This window comes from Tripterygium wilfordii, chromosome 1 (assembly GCF_013401445.1).
Source record: "Tripterygium wilfordii isolate XIE 37 chromosome 1, ASM1340144v1, whole genome shotgun sequence".
Classification (NCBI taxonomy): domain Eukaryota; kingdom Viridiplantae; phylum Streptophyta; class Magnoliopsida; order Celastrales; family Celastraceae; genus Tripterygium; species Tripterygium wilfordii.
Genome location: NC_052232.1, coordinates 9,325,596 through 9,345,620, shown reverse-complemented (window position 1 = coordinate 9,345,620; position 20,025 = coordinate 9,325,596). Strand labels below are relative to the sequence as shown.

Sequence of the window (20,025 nt, the reverse complement as noted above, 5' to 3'; positions counted from 1 at the left end):
ACTTTTTAGAATTCTCGATTACTAAAAAAATAGAGTTTATTATTTTTTTCAAAAATACTATATTATGACATTATGAACAGTGAATGAGTAATAATAGATTAATTGCGTATTATCTTATCCAAAGTAATAATAGTGCGTATTATCTTTCATGTATAAATTCCAAGTGCCCATCATCATTGATCGTCTCTTGTGCCAGCGATAGTAATAGTGCTTTGATTCAACAAACACGAAATAGTGGACATTTTATTTGAATTAACATTGATTTTAAATAAGAACAAGAGAGTAGTAACCTTATTTCTATATAACAAAATTATTTTTTTAAAAAATAACTCAAAAAAAGGACACGTTCATACTACCCAACACAATCCAACTAAAAAGCACAGAAACAGTCAAACAGACAGCCCAGCTAAGCAGCTTCATGGAATAGCTTGGTCATAACTGGTCTTGCTTTGCAGATAGCCTCCAATGATATAGCTTTATGCATGAAATTGGCACTTATCTCGGTAATGTCCACTTCTTCTTCCGATACCCTCTCCCACTCAAAGCACTGAATCAATGTTCCCAAAGTCAGGCCCACTACGCGCTGGGCCGTAATAGCTCCAGGACAAGCTCTTCTTCCAAGCCCAAAAGGTAGGAACTTGTAAGATTCAGACTCACCACTCTCAAATCTTTCGGGCTTAAAACTTAATGGGTCGTTCCAGAGATTTGGGTCCCTTTGAATGGCCCATGCATTGATAAGAACTATGGTGTCTCGCGGCACATTGTAGTCCCCAATGGAACAATCCGTAGACGAATAGTGTGGGACCAGGAGTGGGGCCGCTGGATTTAATCGAAGGGTCTCAGAGACTATATTGTGAAGGTATGGTAGTTTAGAAAGATCGGATTCTTCAATCAGACGGTCTTCACCAACTTGATCATCCAATTCAGCTCTAGCCTTCCTCAATACTTCGGGATGATTAAGCAAGTTTGACATGGCCCACTCCAATGTTGTTGCTGTTGTATCCGATCCCGCAAATAGGATTACCTGCATATAATTTTTTTTATTCAATTTCCCTCATCTCCATAATACCAAATTAAATATAGAGAAAATATCAAAGGATACAAATTAAATATAGAGAAATTTGCACATACCATTACTAGGCCTTTAATGATCTGATCAGTGTAGTACTGAGGCTGTTCCTCCTGTAAAGAAAGAAGATGCCCAATCATGGTATTCATGCTCTCTGAATTTTCTCTCTTGCTCCGTTGCTCATCAACCAATTCTTGCAAGAAAGAATCCATATTTTCCGCTATGCTTTTTACTTTTTTTTCGAATTTCCCTCCATCAATCCAATTCAAAATTGGCAAGAAATCGCCCTTATTCGAAACCCCGCTGATCGACACCATCTTCGCAAGCAACTCTCTGAACCGCCTCGCCTCTTCCTCGCTTTCAACCTCATCGCCATGATACCGCTTCCCTGCAACCTCTCTCATAATGATATTGTAAGTGAGATTCGAAAATTGTGATCTCAACTCCACCTTTTCCCCAAATGATCGTGAGAGTTTGTCGAGTAATCGCTTGATCTCGTCTTTTCGGATGCTTGCAAATGTATTGACACGGTGCGTTGAGAATATCTGGAGTGTCCCGATTCGGCGGAGATTGCGCCAGTGGTCGCCGTAAGGAGCGGAGCTGATGGTGGAGTAGTTGTAGCTTATGTGTTTGCCTACAAGAAGTCGAGGACGGTTGGCTAAAACGATGTCGTTTTTGGTGAAACATTCTTCGACTGCAGATGGTGAGGACACCACAACCACAAGGCGGGATCCGAAGCGGAGGGAGATAATCGGGCCGTACTTTTGCGAGAGTTTGTTGTAGAATCGGTACAGAGGGCGCTTCAGGAGGTGCAGGTGACCGAGAATTGGCAGAGAAGGCGGACTTGGAGGCAGATTTTTGTGGCTTGTTTTGGATTGGTAGAGTTTCAAAGCTAGAGCAAGAAAGAGCAGCGAAAGGGCTGGGTAAAGAACGATGTCTTTCATGGCAATTGGATTTTTTTTTTTTTGTTTGGTTAGTTTTGCGTGATTGCTGGTGCGTTTCAACTAGTCCAGATCCTTATCTATACATCCACGACCAGGAGTATTATCCAAGACTATAAATGTTGACTTGACTTTACATGCCTGTTTGGCTTCGTTCGATGTCACATTGTCACGTTGAAAAGCAGCATTAGAATATGAAATTTTCTTAGTACTTGTCAATTCTCTAGACTTATAACTCGGGGATGGGGTCTGCAATCCATATTTCACACCTTTCAAATGTTATCTGACTATGAATTTTTGACTAAGAAGTAATGAGCACAACCTTGATTGGTTGGCCCTTTGCATGAAGATAAGAGGAAAGTTTTTTGGGACACTATTGTACTGGTAAAAATCAGGTCAAAGTTGATGAGTTTGGGGGCCTGAAGTAGGCCAGCTACTGCTAGGCCAGCTACTGCAGGGCCAGCAATAGGCTCGATTAGAGCTTAATTAATTTTTAATAAATTCCAAAAAAATAGTAGATGCAAAGTATTTGGTGTATAGATCAGCATTCATGTGTTTTTTTAAGGAAGAAAAAATTAAATTCATTGACAAATAAGAATAATTAAAATAGGTGTTTGATCCAACGGTCGAAAATGCTGCATATTTGTATTAATCTTTTGCCAATAAATTTAATTTTTCAATGCTAATCTAAACACTATAAACATTATTTTTATAATTTTTATACATTTTTTTAAAAAATTTTGATGGCCAAAATTGGCCTACTATTGACGCTGCAGTAGGAATCTTCTGCAGGGCCCCTCAACTTCAAAGTTGATAGCTTTCATGCAGCCCCAACTTAGGGATGACAACGGGTTGAGTAGTATGTTCTTAACATTTATCAATGAAAAACAGTGCTAATTTATTTTCTTTTATAAATATATATTGTCGCAACAGGAATCGCGATGCGGACAGATTTACAAAAAACAATAAAGTCACCACCAATTATTTTGAAAGTGCAATTGGTCACCTATTGAAATACTGATTTGTCATTTTGAGAATTGAGTCCGGGGGTCAATTGAGCATAAGGAAAGTGTTAGCACTTGGCACCCTATAACACCCGCTTGCACGGTTACCAACCCTTGAACAAGGGCTCATGAAAATATTTTTTGAGGATTTCAGAAAAAGAGATTTTTTGAAAGAACTCCGTCTACACGGGGACAGAATCTCTCGAAGAATGAGTACACAAGCTTGCGACAAAATGTTATTTATTTTTTTTGAAAATGAGGTATTTGTTTGGAAAAAAAGGCTCCTTCTCTATGGAGATAGAATTCCTCGAAAAAGGAGTGCCCAGGCTTGCGTAATTTATTGAAATAGGGATTATCGTTTAGGGGAGGATCAAAAATAATATTTACAAAAGGATAAATGAATTTTAATAAATGAAATGAATGTCTCACTTTTGAAATTAACAATAACCATTTTAAGATTAAAGTCGTTTTTCACAAGTGGTAGTTAAGACCGTCTTTGTCTCGGAGCGACAACTATCTCGATTTTGGAAAATAAAATAAACATGTAAATTAAGTGTTGGCCCAATAAAAAGAATGAATGTTGGCCCAAGAAAAAAAACACAAACCATGGAACAAATGTGGGCCCAAAGGAAGGAACCAAATCATGAAAACACATGTTGGCACAAAAATGAAATAATGGCCCAAGCAAGAAGCACAAGCCCAAATGCAAATTATGGCAAGCATTGGCCCTCCAAAAAGAACAAAAGTCCAACCCCTCTCTTCTCCTCTTCTTTCTAACCGAAATTACCCTCCTTTTCTGTAATGTTTTGTTTTTCTTCTTTTTCCTCCCACTCGACACACTCCCCTCCTCCGCCAAAAAAGAGTTCTCCTCTTTTTTTTTTTGTGAAGACCAGCACTCCCCAAAAAGAAAACATCAAACAAAAATGAATAATGTATGTCTAAATGAAATAAAGAGCCTTCAAGAGAAAATTGTCCAACCCAAGTAGTATACTAAGACACCGAAGCAACTATCCCCATTTGAAATGGATAAAACTCAAGAGGGTTTAAACTCATTTGATCACCGTTCGATAAAGAGAGGGATGGGGTTTCCTCTTGCACGGGGACATAATCCCTCCAATGAGAAAACTTCTTTTTCTTGATGGAGAATCAAGAAGAAAACACCAAATAAAAAAAATAAAAGAGTTGTGACTTCGGGACAAATGAGAAAAAAAAAAAGTATGGATGTTTTGACAAAATGGGTCTCACAAGAATAACAGCAACCAACAAATATAATTTATTTTTTTCAAAAATACTATATTATAACATTATAAATACTAAATTGAGCAAGAATAATGCGTATTATCTTTTATATATAAATTCCAAGTGCCCATCATCATTGATCGTCTCTTGTGTCCACAAACACGAAATAGTGGACATTTTATTTGAATTAACATTGATTTTAAATAAGTACAAGAGACTAAAAGAGTAGTAACCTTATTTCTATATAACAAAATTATTTTTTTTAAAAATAACTCAAAAAAAGGACACATTCATACGATCCAACACAATCCAACTAAAAAGCACAGAAACAGTCAAACAGACCGCCCAGCTAAGCAGCTTCATGGAATAGCTTGGTCGTAACTGGTCTTGCTTTGCACAAAGCCTCCAATGGTATAGCTTTGTGCAGGACGCTAGCGATTATCTCTGTCATGTCAACTTCTTCTTCTGATACCCTCTCCCACTCAAAGCACTGAATCAATGTTCCCAAAGTCAGGCCCACTACGCGCTGGGCCATAATAGCTCCAGGGCAAGCTCTTCTTCCAAGCCCAAAAGGTAGGAACTTGTAAGATTCAGACTCACCACTCTCATATCTTTCGGGCTTAAAACTTAATGGGTCGTTCCAGAGCTTTGGGTCCCTTTGAATGGCCCATGCATTGATAAGAACTATCGTGTCGCGCGGCACATTGTAGCCACCAATGGAACAATCCGTAGACGAATAGTGTGGGACCAGGAGTGGGGTCGCTGGATTTAATCGAAGGGTCTCGGAGACTATATTTTGAAGGTATGGTAGTTTTGAAAGATCGGATTCTTCAATCAGACGGTCTTCACCAACTTGATCATCCAATTCAGCTCTAGCCTTCGTTAATACTTCGGGATGATTGAGCAAGTTCGACATGGCCCACTCCAATGTTGTTGCTGATGTATCCGATCCCGCAAATAGGATTACCTGCATATAATTTTTTTTTATTCAATTTCCCTCATCGCCATGATACCAAATTAAATATAGAGAAAATATCAAAGGATACAGATTAAATATAGAGAAATTTGCACATACCATTACTAGGCCTTTAATGATCTGATCAGTGTAGTACTGAGGCTGTTCCTCCTGTAAAGAAAGAAGATGCCCAATCATGGTATTCATGCTCTCTGAATTTTCTCTCTTGCTCCGTTGCTCATCAACCAATTCTTGCAAGAAAGAATCCATAATTTCCGCTATGCCTTTTACTTTTTTTTCGAATTTCCCTCCATCAATCCAATTCAAAATTGGCAAGAAATCGCCTTTATTCGAAACCCCGTTGATCGAGACCATCTTCGCAGTCAACTCCCTGAACCGCCGTGACTCTTCATCGCTTTCAACCTCATCACCATAATACCGCTTCCCTGCAACCTCTATCATAATGATATTGTAAGTGAGATTAGAAAATTGTGATCTCAAGTCCACCTTTTCCCCAAAGGATCGTGAGAGTTTGCCGAGTAATCGCTTGATCTCATCTTTTCGGATGCTTGCAAATGTATTGACACGGTGCGTTGAGAATATCTGGAGCGTCCCAATTCGGCGGAGATTGCGCCAGTGATCGCCGTAAGGAGCGGAGATGATGGTGGAGTAGTTGTAGCTTATGTGTTTGCCTGCAAGAAGTCGAGGACGGTTGGCTAAAACGATGTCGTTTTTGGTGAAACATTCTTCTACTGCAGATGGTGAGGACACCACAACCACAAGGCGAGATCCGAAGCGGAGGGAGATAATCGGGCCGTACTTTTGCGAGAGTTTGTTGTAGAATCGGTGTAGAGGGGGCTTTAGGAGGTGCAGGTGACCGAGAATTGGCAGAGAAGGTGGACTTGGAGGCAGATTTTTGTGGCTTCTTCTGGATTGGTAGAGTTTGAAAGCTAGAGCAAGAAAGAGGAGCGAAAGGGCTGTGTAAAGAACGATGTCTTCCATGGTGATTGGATTTTCTTTTTTGTTTGGTTAGTTTTGCGTGATTGCTGGCGTTTATGCTGTGTCTTAACTAGTCCAGATTTGATATCATCAATCTATATATATATAACTGAGGATCCATAAGGCTTCTCCTTAATTCATGGTGCCACGTGGACGTCTTTACAAAAAAACCTACATAGACAAAAGAAAATTTTAAAATATATTAGAAAATTTTAAGACCCACAACCACACACATAAATATATTGCAAAACTTTAATACCCACAACCACATTCATACACTTTAAGACCCATAACCACACTCATACAGTTAATAGTATTCAAATAATTTTAAAATTATATTGAATTGTATGAGAATTTAATGTTTCATAGGAGTGGTTTGATGTTGTTTTGGTTTCTCAAAGGTCATGCATTGCTAATTATGAGAGTCTTTTGATATTACTCAATTAATGAAATTCATTTGTAGTATTTAGTTTGAAAACATTTTGTGTGTTTTTTGCATTAATTACCATCATTTTGTGGGAATTTTTGTGTGTTTTTATCATTTAGTGTGTTTTTGATGTATTTTGTGTGTTTTTGTAGTATTTAGTTGATGTATTGTGCATGTTTAGAGTTTGGTCAGGTTTAGTAGTCTGTTTGGATTGCAACATAAACAACATGAGAGGCTTTTCTCATGCTATATTGTTCTAATGTGTAAGTAAATTCAGCTCATTTGGTATTGGAACATGTAAGTGGTGACAGGAAAGCACGGTAGAATTCAATGAGTTGTTGAAGGTCAAAGTGATTATCGACATAAATCTACCAGTTATACATAACATTTCAAAAATATAAATTCAAAAATCTTATTCTAAAAATATTAAGAATTTTATTCCAAAAATATCATTTCAAAAATACTACTTATGCTACATTGTACTTCTTGATATTAAATGTCACTTTGTAGAGATTGTTGTACTAACCATACAATATTATCTCATAAACATGTCTTTGGTGACCTATAACACTTTGTAGATACTAGCAACGCAAATAAAAATTGATAAACTCTTAGCATACTTATGCCTTATGCATCAAATTTCTTACACGCCCTATTAGAAAAAAAAATTCTTAGCAAATTAAAAAACAAGTATTGTACATATTTTATCTTCATCTCACAATCATCTCTATTTTCTACAATTAAAGCTCTATTGCTCTTAATGTTAACAAAGTATCGAAAAACTTTCACACATCCCTATTTTCCAATCAAAATATGTATCGCGCGAAGCGCGGGCATGCAACTAGTTTATTTAATAGAGAAGTGCTATCCAAGAATATAAATGTTGACTTGATTTTACAAGTTTGGCTACGTTTAATGTCACGTTGAAAAGTATTGCTCCCCGTCCTAATTTGTTCGTTATCATTTGAAAATATGAAAGCATTACATGTTCATAATTTATGCATTCATAATGTGTCCATAACTAGGTGGCATGGGAAAAATGTAGAGATCATAACTAGATGGTATGGAGAAAAATATAGAGACCATTTAGAGTTAGTATGCCACCTAGATTATGGACACTAAAATTATGGACACATATAATTTTGGTTGAAAGAATAACTCAAGGAGATATGATTTAATACAATTTAATTATACAAAACAATCGTGTTTTTTCAAGTTTGTCCTTATTTATGGTGACATTTTTTTCCTTGAAACAAAAGTAATTAAAGTAAAGTAAAAAAAGATATTTTTAGAATACGATAATAAAATTGTTAATTAATGAAAAAAAGTAATTTTTTTTAATAGCTCAAAATATAATGACCGATAATAAAAATGGGACGGAAGGAGTATTAGTATATGAAATTTTCTTAGTAGTTGTCAATTCTCTAGACTTCTCTAGTCGTCATGTGTTGTTTTCCTCCATTGAATTGTTGTGTTTGTTGTCAGTTTCTTTAATGACTTGATTGTTGATAATAAATCTTTCGAAAAATTTAGCCTTTCAAATGTCATCTCTTGACTATGAATCTTTGACTAAGAAAGTAATGAGAAATTGGCCCTACGCATGAAGATAAGAGGAAAATCTTTCTTTGAATTTGTGGTATCTTTGTTTCTCATCTTTCTCTAATGAACAATTCGAATTTCTCTATGTAAAAAGAAAAGTCCATAGTTTTGTTTTTTGTATTCTATTTGGTTTGGGTGTTGTGATGATACGAAGCAAGCAACGCCAAGACTAGTTAGGAGGTTGGGCTTCTTTAGTTGGTAGCTCTTAAATCACGTGTTAGCCCAAAAAAAAAGAATATTGGGTTGAATTTGGGTGTTGGGTATCGAGAGTTAAGTTTGGTTCTTTAAATGAATATATGTTTCAGATTTATTCATCAGATATGTATTTGATTTATTTGAATAACTATCATCCATGGATCTTTGAGATCTTGGTTTGGGTTTTTATATGTGATTTGGATTTGAGTTTTATGGGTCTTTGAGATCTAGTCACGACAAAGGTAGACAATGTAATTTTATCATATCTATACAATGAAATAATATAATTATAATTTGTGTCGCCCATAAAAACAATGTAATAGAATTATATAGGTCTAGTTAAGAGACTGAAACAATGTAATAAAATGCTTAAACAATGTAATAAGAAGTTTAAATAATGTAATAAGAAGATGAAACAATGTAATAAAAACCATATTGACACTAAGGTGATAGTCTTCTGTTTATTGCTTTTTTTCGGATTGACACTACACAAATTTTAAGTTATTTTCCCGGAAGACAAACTTCGAGCCAGCAATCCTGTATTCTGTAATTGCAAACAATCTATTTGGAATATAGGTTAGACTCGATGCAAACTCTTATAAAATCCTTTGGGCTGACAACAAGCCCTGTCACACCAATTTTATCATCTACAATCAAAACACTCCTGATTCCCGGTGCCAGAATTGTGAGATCTCATATTCAGTGCAGAAGATATCCAATATGGTCTACCCCTGGATACTTCTAGGGTGTTGATATATAGCGAGTTGAACTTGAATCCACCAATGAAAAAGATTCATTCCCATCTAACAACCTCTAAATGATTTCTCAACAATGATTTTATGGAAAAAAATGATTAATTTTAAGGTAAGCATTCCATTAATAACAACTACATGATTTCCAGAAGGAAAAAAAGGTACGCGATTTTATGGCCTTCCTTAACAAGCCTTATGTGTGTGTATGGGCCGGCGTTCATAGAAGCTAGATTCGGTAGATTGGGTTCAATCAAATCGGAACCGGAAGCAGCCCATAACTTGTAGCCCAGCCTCATGATTTGGGCTTTCCTTTCAACAGGCCCATATCGCAACCTCTAAAGTTCAATCCGCCAAGCCGAAAGAAACGCCGTCAAACTACGTTTCAACGGCATCTAAATTTTAACGATTCATCAGCTCTTCCATCTCCGGCATTACAGAAATCGCCCAACCTGTTTGCTCTGCCTCCATCTTTTTCTTTCCGAGTTGGGGCCACATCACATGCGTAACTGCCTCAGCCACTGAAAGCGTTGCGAATTCGCGATGGCAATGACGTCCTCCATCACGTCTGTCGAATTGAATTATCTCGTTTTCCGCTATCTTCAAGAATCAGGTATGATAATCCTCTCTCTCTCTTGCATGAACGCAGATAGATACAGGGGCAGGCGATTTAATAATTGCTATGTCTTTTATGTTTTTGTATTTTTGGTTCTATGGACAAAAAAAAGCTAGGTTTTGCTTTGGTTATCTGTTTTCTTGTTTTCGTCGTTCCGTTTGTGCAATCTCGGTTGGTTTTTCTACGTCGTTTGTAATCAAATTAGGGTTTCTATTGGATGATGGGAAGTGGGAACTATGTTTTGGATTGTTATGTTATTTTGCTTTAGGGAGTGTGAAAAGCTAATACTTTTAGATCCATGACATCAATGTTTGATGGTTTTTCTGGTTTTGAGCCTGTATCATAGGGCGCCAGTGGTGTTGAGGTCCCTGCTTGGCGTGTTATCTTTTGGTGGCGCACGCTCTCGTGGAGTACATAGGATGATGATTTCGCACTTGCAAGTTCGGTGGGCGTTGTAGTGGTGAAGGCAGTTAATTTATGATCTTAGCCTGGAATATGGTGTGGCAATGTAATCATTCAGTGGGATTGGGAAGTTTTTAATATGCTCTGAACTGATTTGGGGAGGTGTTGATTCATGTTTTAAGCCTAGAATATTGGGTGGTAATATTATTTCGGGTGAAAAGGTTTTTTATAGACTGAACTTCTTTGGGGTGCTTGAGAGTTGAGACTGCTCTCATATGACGTTTCCAATTGGAAGAATTAATTGAACCTCCTCTATGGCTTGAAATTCTGTTTTGAGTTTCTGATGAAAGCAGCTGATCTTTGTATGGTGAATGAGAAGCATGCGAATATGTTAGGAAGGAAAGAATGAGTGTGAAGTGCATGCTGGAGATATATAGCTGCTCAAAAATATGATTTTCTGTATTGAATGATAATAAGTTACCTTTTTAGAAGAGGTAGAAGTACTGATATTCTTGTGGGGAAATTTCCAGGACTCCTGAAATTTCACTTGGTAAAGTTGGATAATCTTAAGAGTTTGGTGGTTTAGGACTCTAGGCATGAAGTCTCTACATCTCTACTTGGCAAGTGGTCAGTGATGGAGATAAGGGGATGCTAGCAATGGCCATGGCCCCAAAATTTCCATAAATATTGATTCTATACAGAAGTAATGATTCTCATTTATAATGTTTCTTGCCATTACGAAGAGTAATGTGTCTTTATAAGGATGAAAAGAATATAGCTATGGAATAGTTTTCCTAATATAATTCAAAAACTACTAATTACTTTGGAGAAATTTGGGGTTGACTTGAGCTTGTTGAGTGATCACCAAGATCCTTATCAAGTGATATGGAAGATGAGTGCCATTGGAGAAAGGGGTTGCTTATCTGAAATCCTCACTTGCCTAATGGGGAGGTTTTGTGCTATTGTAGGATTGTGTATCAATTAGAACAACTGCTCATTATTCATACCCTAATAAAGAAAAGCAGTTCACTGCATTCTATTTTCTCATTGACAACCAGTATGGAGATGACAACGGATTGGGTACCCTTCCAATTAAGGAATGCCAAAACCGTTTCCATTTAAGGTAATCTAAACCAAACCGTTCAAAAGTCATTTAAATTTTCAAAACTGGAACCATTCCATAACCATTTAAACGTTTATCACCAGGTATCCGTTTACCATTTAACTTTTAATATTTTTATTTTTTCATTAATAGTGGGATAACCGTTTCTAAACCCGCAAATCCAAACCCCAACCTGCCCCAAACTTAAATGCAAAACTCAAATCATGCATTAAAAATATAATAAAATAACATAACAATAATTAATTTTGATTCTACTTATACGAAGTATGATTTATCTTGTAATGTTTTATCATTTGGACAATTCAAATTAGTGTAATTTATAGTTTATTAATATGATTCTATAAAGGTATATGTTTTAATATGCTTTATCATGTTATAATTTAGTATCATAGTAGTATACCTTTATATAAATGATTTATAATATTATTACTATAGTTAACTTTTTTGTTAAACAGTTCGGGTATTCTAAACCCGGCACTAAAAACCAAAACCGACACCCTAAATCGTGCCGGGTTTGAAAATCAAAACCAAAACCATTTCCAAACCCTATAGGATCAGTTTTCGGATTTTAAACGGATCATGTACCCTGCGAATAGTTCGCGGGTTGGTTTTTTTTGCCATCCACTTACATAATTGTTATTTGAAAAGTTATGCATTCCTATCCCAATTAAACAATTAATTTTTTTTTAGCGTTAGTAGTTTGCCAGTGATTGTTTTGGGGTTTACTCTGGAGGGGTGGAGTCTGTTGTGGCCCTACTTTTTTGAGGCGCTTGTATGTTCTTGGAAAAAAGGTAAGCGAAGAAAACTGTGTTGTTGACGCAACAATGTTTGCACTCGTAGTCATGACGTGAGAATCTGAGATTCTTTTGCATGTTCCAGGGAAGTGTGAGATATTCTGTTCAGTAATTAGAAAAAAAAGCCACCTGTAACCCTTGCTGTGTTGATTTTATTACTGGATATGCTACTTTGGTTGGACAGTCTCAAGAGCTTGTTTTTGTGCTTTAGGGGATGCACCTTTAAGCCTTTAAAAAATGGATGATGTTGTGCACTAAATTTCTATTGTCATCACTTACTGTTGCAGGTTTCACGCATTCAGCGTTTGCCTTAGGATATGAGGCTGGTATTAACAAATGCTCTATTGATGGCAATTTGGTTCCACCTGGGGCGCTTATTACCTTTATTCAGAAAGGACTTCAGTACCTGGAGATGGAAGCAAACTTGAGTAATGTTAGAAGCTTAAATATCTTGTTATGCCCATCTACAGTCACCCATATCATTTCAACTGTTTTTATTTCATTTGCCTTGTAAAAAATCTGCTAATTAAGATCAGTTTTGAGCTTGCCAGAGTGATGCAGATGTTGATGAAGATTTCTCATTCTTACAACCAATTGATCTCATTACAAAAGATGTCAATGAACTAAGGCAAATTATTAAGGAAAGAAAGAAAAACCTGCAGAAAGATAGAGAGAAAGATAAAGAGCTTGATAGGGAGCATGAAGGAGAACGTGGACGCCTGAAAGAGAAGGAAAGGCATGAAAGGGAGAAGGAGCGTGAAAAGGAGAAAGAGAGGATAGAAAGGGAGAAGGAACGTGAAAAAGAGAGAGAGAGGATAGAAAGGGATAAGGAACGAGAAAAGCAGAATGAGCATAACACTGATAGAGAGATGGGTACAGTTCAAGAGGACAAGGATTATCCCAAGCATGAAGAAAATGGAGTTCCTGGAGGTGAATTGATTATTATGCACGTAATTTTTGTAGTTCTGCCTATCAGCCTGGTATTTTTACTAGCATATTTGACATTTTGCATGAAACTGTTGCTATTGTCTACTTTTATTTTATTGTTAATGATGTTCTACTTCTTACAGTATTGTTAAGATGCTACTGATTGTTTGATGTATGATTTCCTGATTTACTGCTTTCGTGAATAATGGCTGGGTCCATGTACATAATGTTGGGGAGTTGAGATGATAGTTGCTGAAATTGATTTATGTTTAATGAATCACTCTTAATGTACAAGTTAGATAAAGAGATTCTTGTTTGGTGTGCCGTATTCTGTAACAACTTTTTGGAGGCTATCACACTCTCCTCTTTGTAGCTCTGGGTTGCGCCTGATGTCTCAATAAACATCTTTTCCATTAAAAAAGGAGACATGTGCCTAATGATGTTTCAAAGAGAAAAAGTCACATTGTGCTTTTGCATTGTAGCAAAAACATATGAATTCTTTTATAGATAAAAACTGGGAACTCATTGTGTATTAGACATAAATTTTTTGTATTGTGGATATCTGCTATAAGAAACAATTTATACCCATATGATTAGGAGAGCAACCAAATGCAAATATTTTGAACTGCATTATTTCGTGCTCATTATTTGGACACAAAAGCGAACAATCGGAAATAAATAACAAACCTCTCTAAAGATGAGTGAGGAGTTTTCACAAGGGGTCGCATTTAAGTGATACTGTATGTCTGTATGACTGTATGTGCTATGCAATTCATACTGCCGTTTCTCGTCCCCACCACTTTTCATTTTTTCTCTCAGTCTCTCTATATTTTGTCTATTACTGAGGTTCCCCATTTTTGATCTATTAAAGCATTATGTTCAATAGGACCAGAACCAATGGATATATCTACAACATCAACATCACAGGAATGTGAAATTACTTGTTCTGATGTGACAGTTTTGGAAGGGCATGCTTCTGAGGTTTCTTTGTTCTCCATTTTCCTTCATTTTGTTCTGTTCAAATTTTTGTTTTCCTCTCACCCCTTACCCCTAATATTTTTATACCTGATGACAATCTGTTTCTTTTTCTCTTTCTCTGTAGGTTTGTGCTTGTGCATGGAGTCCAGCAGGTTCTCTTCTTGCATCTGGGTGAGTAATTAAATTGATTTTTTTGACGCTACTGGTTATTTCTTTACTGCTTTATCTCTTACTTTAGATTGAATATTGTAAGTTTACATTGATGTTGTCTATTTGTTATATATATGTGCAAGTGTGTATCTTGTTTATTTGTAGTTCGATCATTAATGCTCCATAAGTATGTTTATGAATGTTGAATGAGATGTTTTGAACATTGAACTGTAGGCTTTCTGTATCAAAACTAATTTGAGGTGCTTTGGGAGAAGTTTGTTCTGAAACTACTTTAGATTCATAGGACCCTTTTTTTTCAGTGCTATGTAGTGGGTAACAAATTAAAATATATTCATCTGAATAAAGAGGCAGGGTTTAATGTTTTTTCCAGTATGAATGCTTTAGATGGTTTTCCAATAAGTTTGTGAGTGGTGTTATTTACAATGATGTGGGTTTTGACCGAAGCATGTCATGGTGCAAATGCACTGTTTGGGCAGCTGGAAACATGAGTGGTTCATGGTCTAATTCTGAGTCTTACTGATTCAATAAGTTTCCTTAAGCGTTTTCTTTCCTTTTGCTATCATTAAAGTTTCATTTACTAGGGTGATTCATGTCAGAAGTTCTTGATGACTTCTCCTGGCATATGAATCTCTTCTATTCATTTTTTGACCATGCTGAATGATGAATTAGAGGCATAATACCTGTAATGTAGGTTGTGAATATCTCAGTTGGATAAAGGAGCAGTTTGTGCCTTGGGGTATAATAACATGACTATGATAATGGTGATAATTATATATCACCTTGTTGCAATTTTAAGGTCTTCTAATTTTTCACCTTCTCTCAAACTTTTTTAGATCGGGTGATTCGACTGCTCGTATTTGGACCATAGCTGATGGGACCACAAGGTCTACTTATCAAAGTGGTCCTTTGAATGTGTTGGTCCTGAAGCATGTAAAGGGGAGAACAAATGAGAAGAGTAAAGATGTCACCACTCTTGATTGGAATGTGAGTTCTATCGCAGGCTTAAGTTCTTATTAGCAATTGCTAATGAATCATCATGCTGTTTTTTTTTAGGTTTTGATGCTTCAATTGTCCATTATGACTATATCTTTGCAAAAATTTGCATACGTAGGAACAGGTGTTAAAGTATGTGTTATATTCTCCTTTGGGTTTCACCTTGTTGGTGGCCCTGAATAAAAATTCTTTTGCATTCAAAAAAAGTACGTATTAAATTTGTGCAATCAAGGTTGTTTGATTCTCTTCTTCAAAATCCGAGCATGGAGAGAACATGGTAAATTTCAGTATAATAATTTTAAGTGCTGGTGAACTAAATGTGTCAAGGAACTAAAAGAATGTTAAATCGGTTGTTCAAGTCAGTCATACACCAATGATTGGGAATTTTCTCAGCAATAAAGAATAATATTATGCCTTTTATGGTCGACTCTATTGTGTTTTGGAATATAATTTATTAGTATAAGAAAGCACAAGAAGGAAATGTAAGAACTGACTGGATGTTCTCAATTGAATTGGCTCAAATTGAAGGCCAATAATCTGAATGTTATTGTCCTCAAGGAAAAGCATAAGTTGGAAAAAGTAGGATAAGTCTTTATTTAATTCCCCCTCATTTCTGATAGGAGGTTTCTCGTCTTTGTTTTAAGTTGAACCTCATGAACAATCGCAATGATTCAATGCCTTGTTGAGTTTCTTTACTAAATGAATAAACAATGACCAGTATGCCTTGTTGAGATTCTTTATCATCGCCTTTCCTGCTGAGAGTTATCCTTATTGTACCAACCTTTATGTAGGGTGACGGCACATTGCTTGCTACGGGTTCGTATGATGGACAAGCGAGAATTTGGAGCACAAATGGTAAGATGCTTTTCCATGGTTTGTTTTTTGCCATAACATTTTTCTGGTGAAGCCTACAGTAGCTTGGTGGCAGTATATCTTTTTTTCTTTTTCAATGCAAGATTGGTGGTATTATATCAAAAAGGACTTTTGGGGACAGGAGAAAAGCATGGAGAGTTTTTTTTTTTTTTTTTTTTTGCATGGGGTGGTTTGGTTTCCCTTTTGTTTTGGACATTTCTTTTGCTGCACTTTTACCATTCCCATTGGGAAGGCTCCTTGTCTCGTGACAAGCTTGTGTTGGAATCTAAGATCCTTTTGTTCCCTTGGTTGTTAGTAGTAGTTTATTTTTCATAGCCATCTCAGCATGGTGCTGTAGGCATTATTAGTGTTGGCTTCGTTCTTGTGAATCTTCAACAAAAAAGGACAAAAGAGACAGAAAAGAAGGAATATATTTTATCTCGAATTCATTGCTTCCATGTTTTACTATCCCAATGTCATCAGAAGGAATATATGTTATATTCCGTGTTTGTTGTCATGTAGGTGAACTGAAGAGTACGCTTATTAAGCATAAAGGACCCATTTTTTCGCTAAAGTGGAACAAGAAGAGTGATTATCTTCTCACTGGAAGCTGTGATAAAACTGCAATAGTCTGGGATGTAAAGGCAGAGGAATGGAAACAACAGTTTGAATTTCATCAAGGTACGACATTGGACTCTTGACAAACATTGCATTTCATATCTGTTGTTGTTCGATTCAACTTTCACATTTTTATCTATTTGTAGGTCCAATACTTGATGTTGACTGGCGCAGCAATGTTTCATTCGCAACAAGCTCTATCGACAACATGATATATGTATGCAAGATTGGAGAAACTCGACCTGTTAAAACTTTTGCAGGCCATCAGGTTTGTTCCTATGTGCATTTGAGCATTGTGCTCCTCATGCCACCTTAAATTTGTTTATCATGACCATTTTGCCCCTTTGTTTCAAAAAAGTGTGTATCATGACCATTTTGCCACCTGGTGTTCTGCCGCAAGTAGAGCAGGGTTGTTACTTGTTGCAATTGGCATGGAATTTGGCTTTAAAAGCCAAATTCCATATTGTCTGTGTTTAAATTGGGTCAACATTGCACAAATGAATGCAACCCTGATGAATTTAGGCTAATCTGGTGGGCCAATGCAGGAGAATGAGGAGGTTTATCTCTTAAGTACTTTAATGTAAGGTTACTAAGGAATGATATAAACAAATTTGCTCATTCAGGTTGACAGGCCTGGATGCCTAATTTAATATAAATTCAACTGGGGTTGGGTTGGTCAATACCTTGTCAGGGCGATCTCAAGGTTGGGCCTTTAGAGGATATGATTTGGGACTTGAAAGTTCCAGATTTACTTGAGGATGATCACCACTGATAAAATACCTTCGCCATTGGTGATGTAACATGTTTTTTGAGGTTTGTTAGCCTGCCCTTGTTGTAGCTTTGTGGAAGACCATTACTGGAACATACTTTGGCCCTTCTGATCATCTTAATTACCAGGGTGGAGTTTTAATGTCCAGAAGCATTAGATTTCTGGGACAAAGCCAGACATTTTGTTTGAGAAACAGCAGTTTTAAGGCTAATCTTTTGTTCTTTTTGCCGTTAGGGCGAGGTTAATTGTGTCAAATGGGATCCAACAGGATCATTGCTGGCTTCTTGTTCTGATGACATCACTGCCAAGGTTATTTCTACTAAATTCTCATCATTTGTAGTTGTTTTTTGCTTTTTTAGTTTGCAAAGATGATTGTTTTCAGTTAATCTTACTTCGATTAATGATTTTTTTCCGATTAATTTTATCAAAAGAGGAATTGACCTTGTTTTGTCATGTCATGTCTGCCAGCTTCTAAATTAAAGAGACTATATTTTTGCTGTTTAAGGGCTCATATTTTTAATTTGGTTTACTCATGGTGCAGATATGGAGTATGAAGCAAGAGAAGTACGTTCATGATTTGAGGGAGCATTCTAAGGTACAGCTGAAATTATTTTCTTCTATGTTGATGTTGTCTTGTGCACGTGGACAGTGTTTGTTTGTTTCATTATCAACCAATATAAAATGACCACTCTACAGGAGATATACACTATCAGATGGAGTCCAACTGGACCTGGGACAAACAACCCCAACCAGCAATTAGTACTGGCAAGGTAAGTAATTTGCTTTGCCAAATTAAGATTTCATGCATCTCCTTTGTCTTGAATGCATTGTGTTTTTTTTCTATGGATTTTATGTAGAATTAGTTTCAGAATCTTCTGTTTAGATTCACAACTGATCATCTGTCTAGAATTGGTATTTTGGACTGCTATTCACTAGCCACTGATCTTAATGCTATTTGGCATTGAATGATGGACAACACTTCTGAATGTTTGGTAATTGTAGTTGATCATTTGTCCTTTCTTTTCTGTGTTGTTCATGTAAGAATTCCCTTTTTTTATTGTTCTTTAGTGCGTCATTCGATTCGACAGTGAAGCTATGGGATGTGGAACTTGGGAGACTTATTTGCAGCCTTAATGGACACAGGTATTATACTTTGCTCTGATTTCTTTACATTGTAGAGAGCTGAAAGAAACATTATGTTCCTATAAAGCTCAATGGTTAGTGCATATATTTTTTTATCAACTTTTGGTTGTGGAGTAAGTATGTGGCCCAGTGGTAGACGGCTATAAGCTAGAGGTCACAGTTTCTGGAACAATCTCTCTACATATTATGTGGGGGTAAAGCCTGCGTACATCTTGCTTGTCCCCAACCACGCCCATTGCGGGAGTTTTGTGCATGGGAGTTGTTTACCTTTGCCTTAGTAGTGGAGTGAGCCTTGTGGATTTGCTGGGCTTGATGCGTTGGAATGTTCTCAGATTGGAATATTCTCTGTGATTTTTTCCGATTATTTCCCTGTACAAACCCCTAGCCCAACATGCGTGAATTTGTGGGGTGCAACCATGTGACCATAGACCATAAACGAGGTTGCGCCAAACATGGTTCCATCTCCTTAGTGAAAGAGATTCTCATGCTAGTGCATTGTATTAGAGGTTTCCTCTTGCATAAAAGGTGGCTATAATGATATATATATATATATGTTTTTTTTTTCTTAATTTTTTTTCCTTGTCATGTTTGACGAATGTTTTCGAATTGAATCTGCAGTGAACCTGTGTACTCGGTTGCATTTAGCCCAAATGGAGAGTATTTGGCTAGTGGATCTCTTGATAGATCCATTCACATCTGGTCCTTGAAGGAAGGAAGGATTGTAAAAACATACGCTGGTAAGGGGGGTATATTCGAAGTCTGTTGGAACAAGGATGGCGACAAGATTGCTGCATGTTTTGCAAATAATACGGTAAGCGTGTTGAATTTCAGAATGTAAGGAGTTAAAGAGATCAAACGGGCTCAAATTACTCTCTGACCTCAACACAGTATGCAACTCAGAATAGATGGTTATCTAACAACAAGCTGGGACATAATTTTCTTGCATTGAGAATGGACATGGGAAGAAGTGTACAATGGTTTTCTGTTTCATGTTTATCGTAGATGTAGGCATTGCTCAGTGATTTTGATTTATGTTGTAAGCTAATGTGAGGATTACTTACAGTAGTTAAGGAGTCATTTGCCCTGCAGTACGATATTCCTACAACCTCTCATTTAAGCACTGTCTTCTGGTGATGCAATAGCATCATATTATACTGTTTCTCTGGGAAATCACTTGTAATCGTATTATAATTGCAGTGGACTGAAGACTTGTTTGAATCCTTATGTTCTCATTGTCTTGTCAACCATCAAGTAAGGAAGGATCGTATGCTTGATGAGAAGGATAGGAATCGAATGAGAATTGCAAGAACTCTTGAACCACGTAGGAATAACAAGTAATCGTCGCAGTGAAAGAGAGAGCACTCTTCTCGGGCATACGATCAAACAGCACATGAATCCACATGTTAAACGGTGCCGTTTTAGTAGTTGCCGTCTGAACATTTTGGCGCTGTAACTGCTGTTC

At 36.7% G+C, this 20,025-nt stretch overlaps 3 protein-coding genes across 3 annotated transcripts; 1 reads left to right on the top strand and 2 right to left on the bottom strand.

Annotated features, from left to right (window-relative positions):
• Positions 1–220: 220 nt before the first annotated feature.
• LOC119997218 (cytochrome P450 81Q32-like) lies at positions 221–2,160 on the bottom strand. The gene is made up of 2 exons (XM_038844092.1): positions 1,132–2,160; positions 221–1,024 (listed from the first exon to the last, which is right to left on the bottom strand). The coding sequence occupies exons 1-2, from the start codon at positions 2,011–2,013 to the stop codon at positions 407–409; spliced, it is 1,500 nt and encodes a 499-aa protein (XP_038700020.1). The 5' UTR covers positions 2,014–2,160; the 3' UTR covers positions 221–406.
• Positions 2,161–4,389: 2,229 nt separating this feature from the next.
• LOC119997195 (cytochrome P450 81Q32-like) lies at positions 4,390–6,356 on the bottom strand. The gene is made up of 2 exons (XM_038844057.1): positions 5,329–6,356; positions 4,390–5,220 (listed from the first exon to the last, which is right to left on the bottom strand). Exons 1-2 carry the CDS (start codon positions 6,208–6,210, stop codon positions 4,603–4,605), a joined length of 1,500 nt encoding a protein of 499 aa, XP_038699985.1. The 5' UTR covers positions 6,211–6,356; the 3' UTR covers positions 4,390–4,602.
• A 3,205-nt stretch (positions 6,357–9,561) lies between these two features.
• LOC119997185 (WD40 repeat-containing protein HOS15-like) lies at positions 9,562–19,781 on the top strand. Its single transcript, XM_038844044.1, has 14 exons — positions 9,562–9,790; positions 12,400–12,545; positions 12,664–13,042; positions 13,926–14,020; positions 14,142–14,188; positions 15,022–15,172; positions 15,973–16,036; positions 16,556–16,714; positions 16,798–16,919; positions 17,655–17,729; positions 17,962–18,015; positions 18,117–18,190; positions 18,489–18,563; positions 19,182–19,781. Exons 1-14 carry the CDS (start codon positions 9,721–9,723, stop codon positions 19,399–19,401), a joined length of 1,731 nt encoding a protein of 576 aa, XP_038699972.1. The 5' UTR covers positions 9,562–9,720; the 3' UTR covers positions 19,402–19,781.
• The last annotated feature ends 244 nt before the right edge of the window (positions 19,782–20,025 follow it).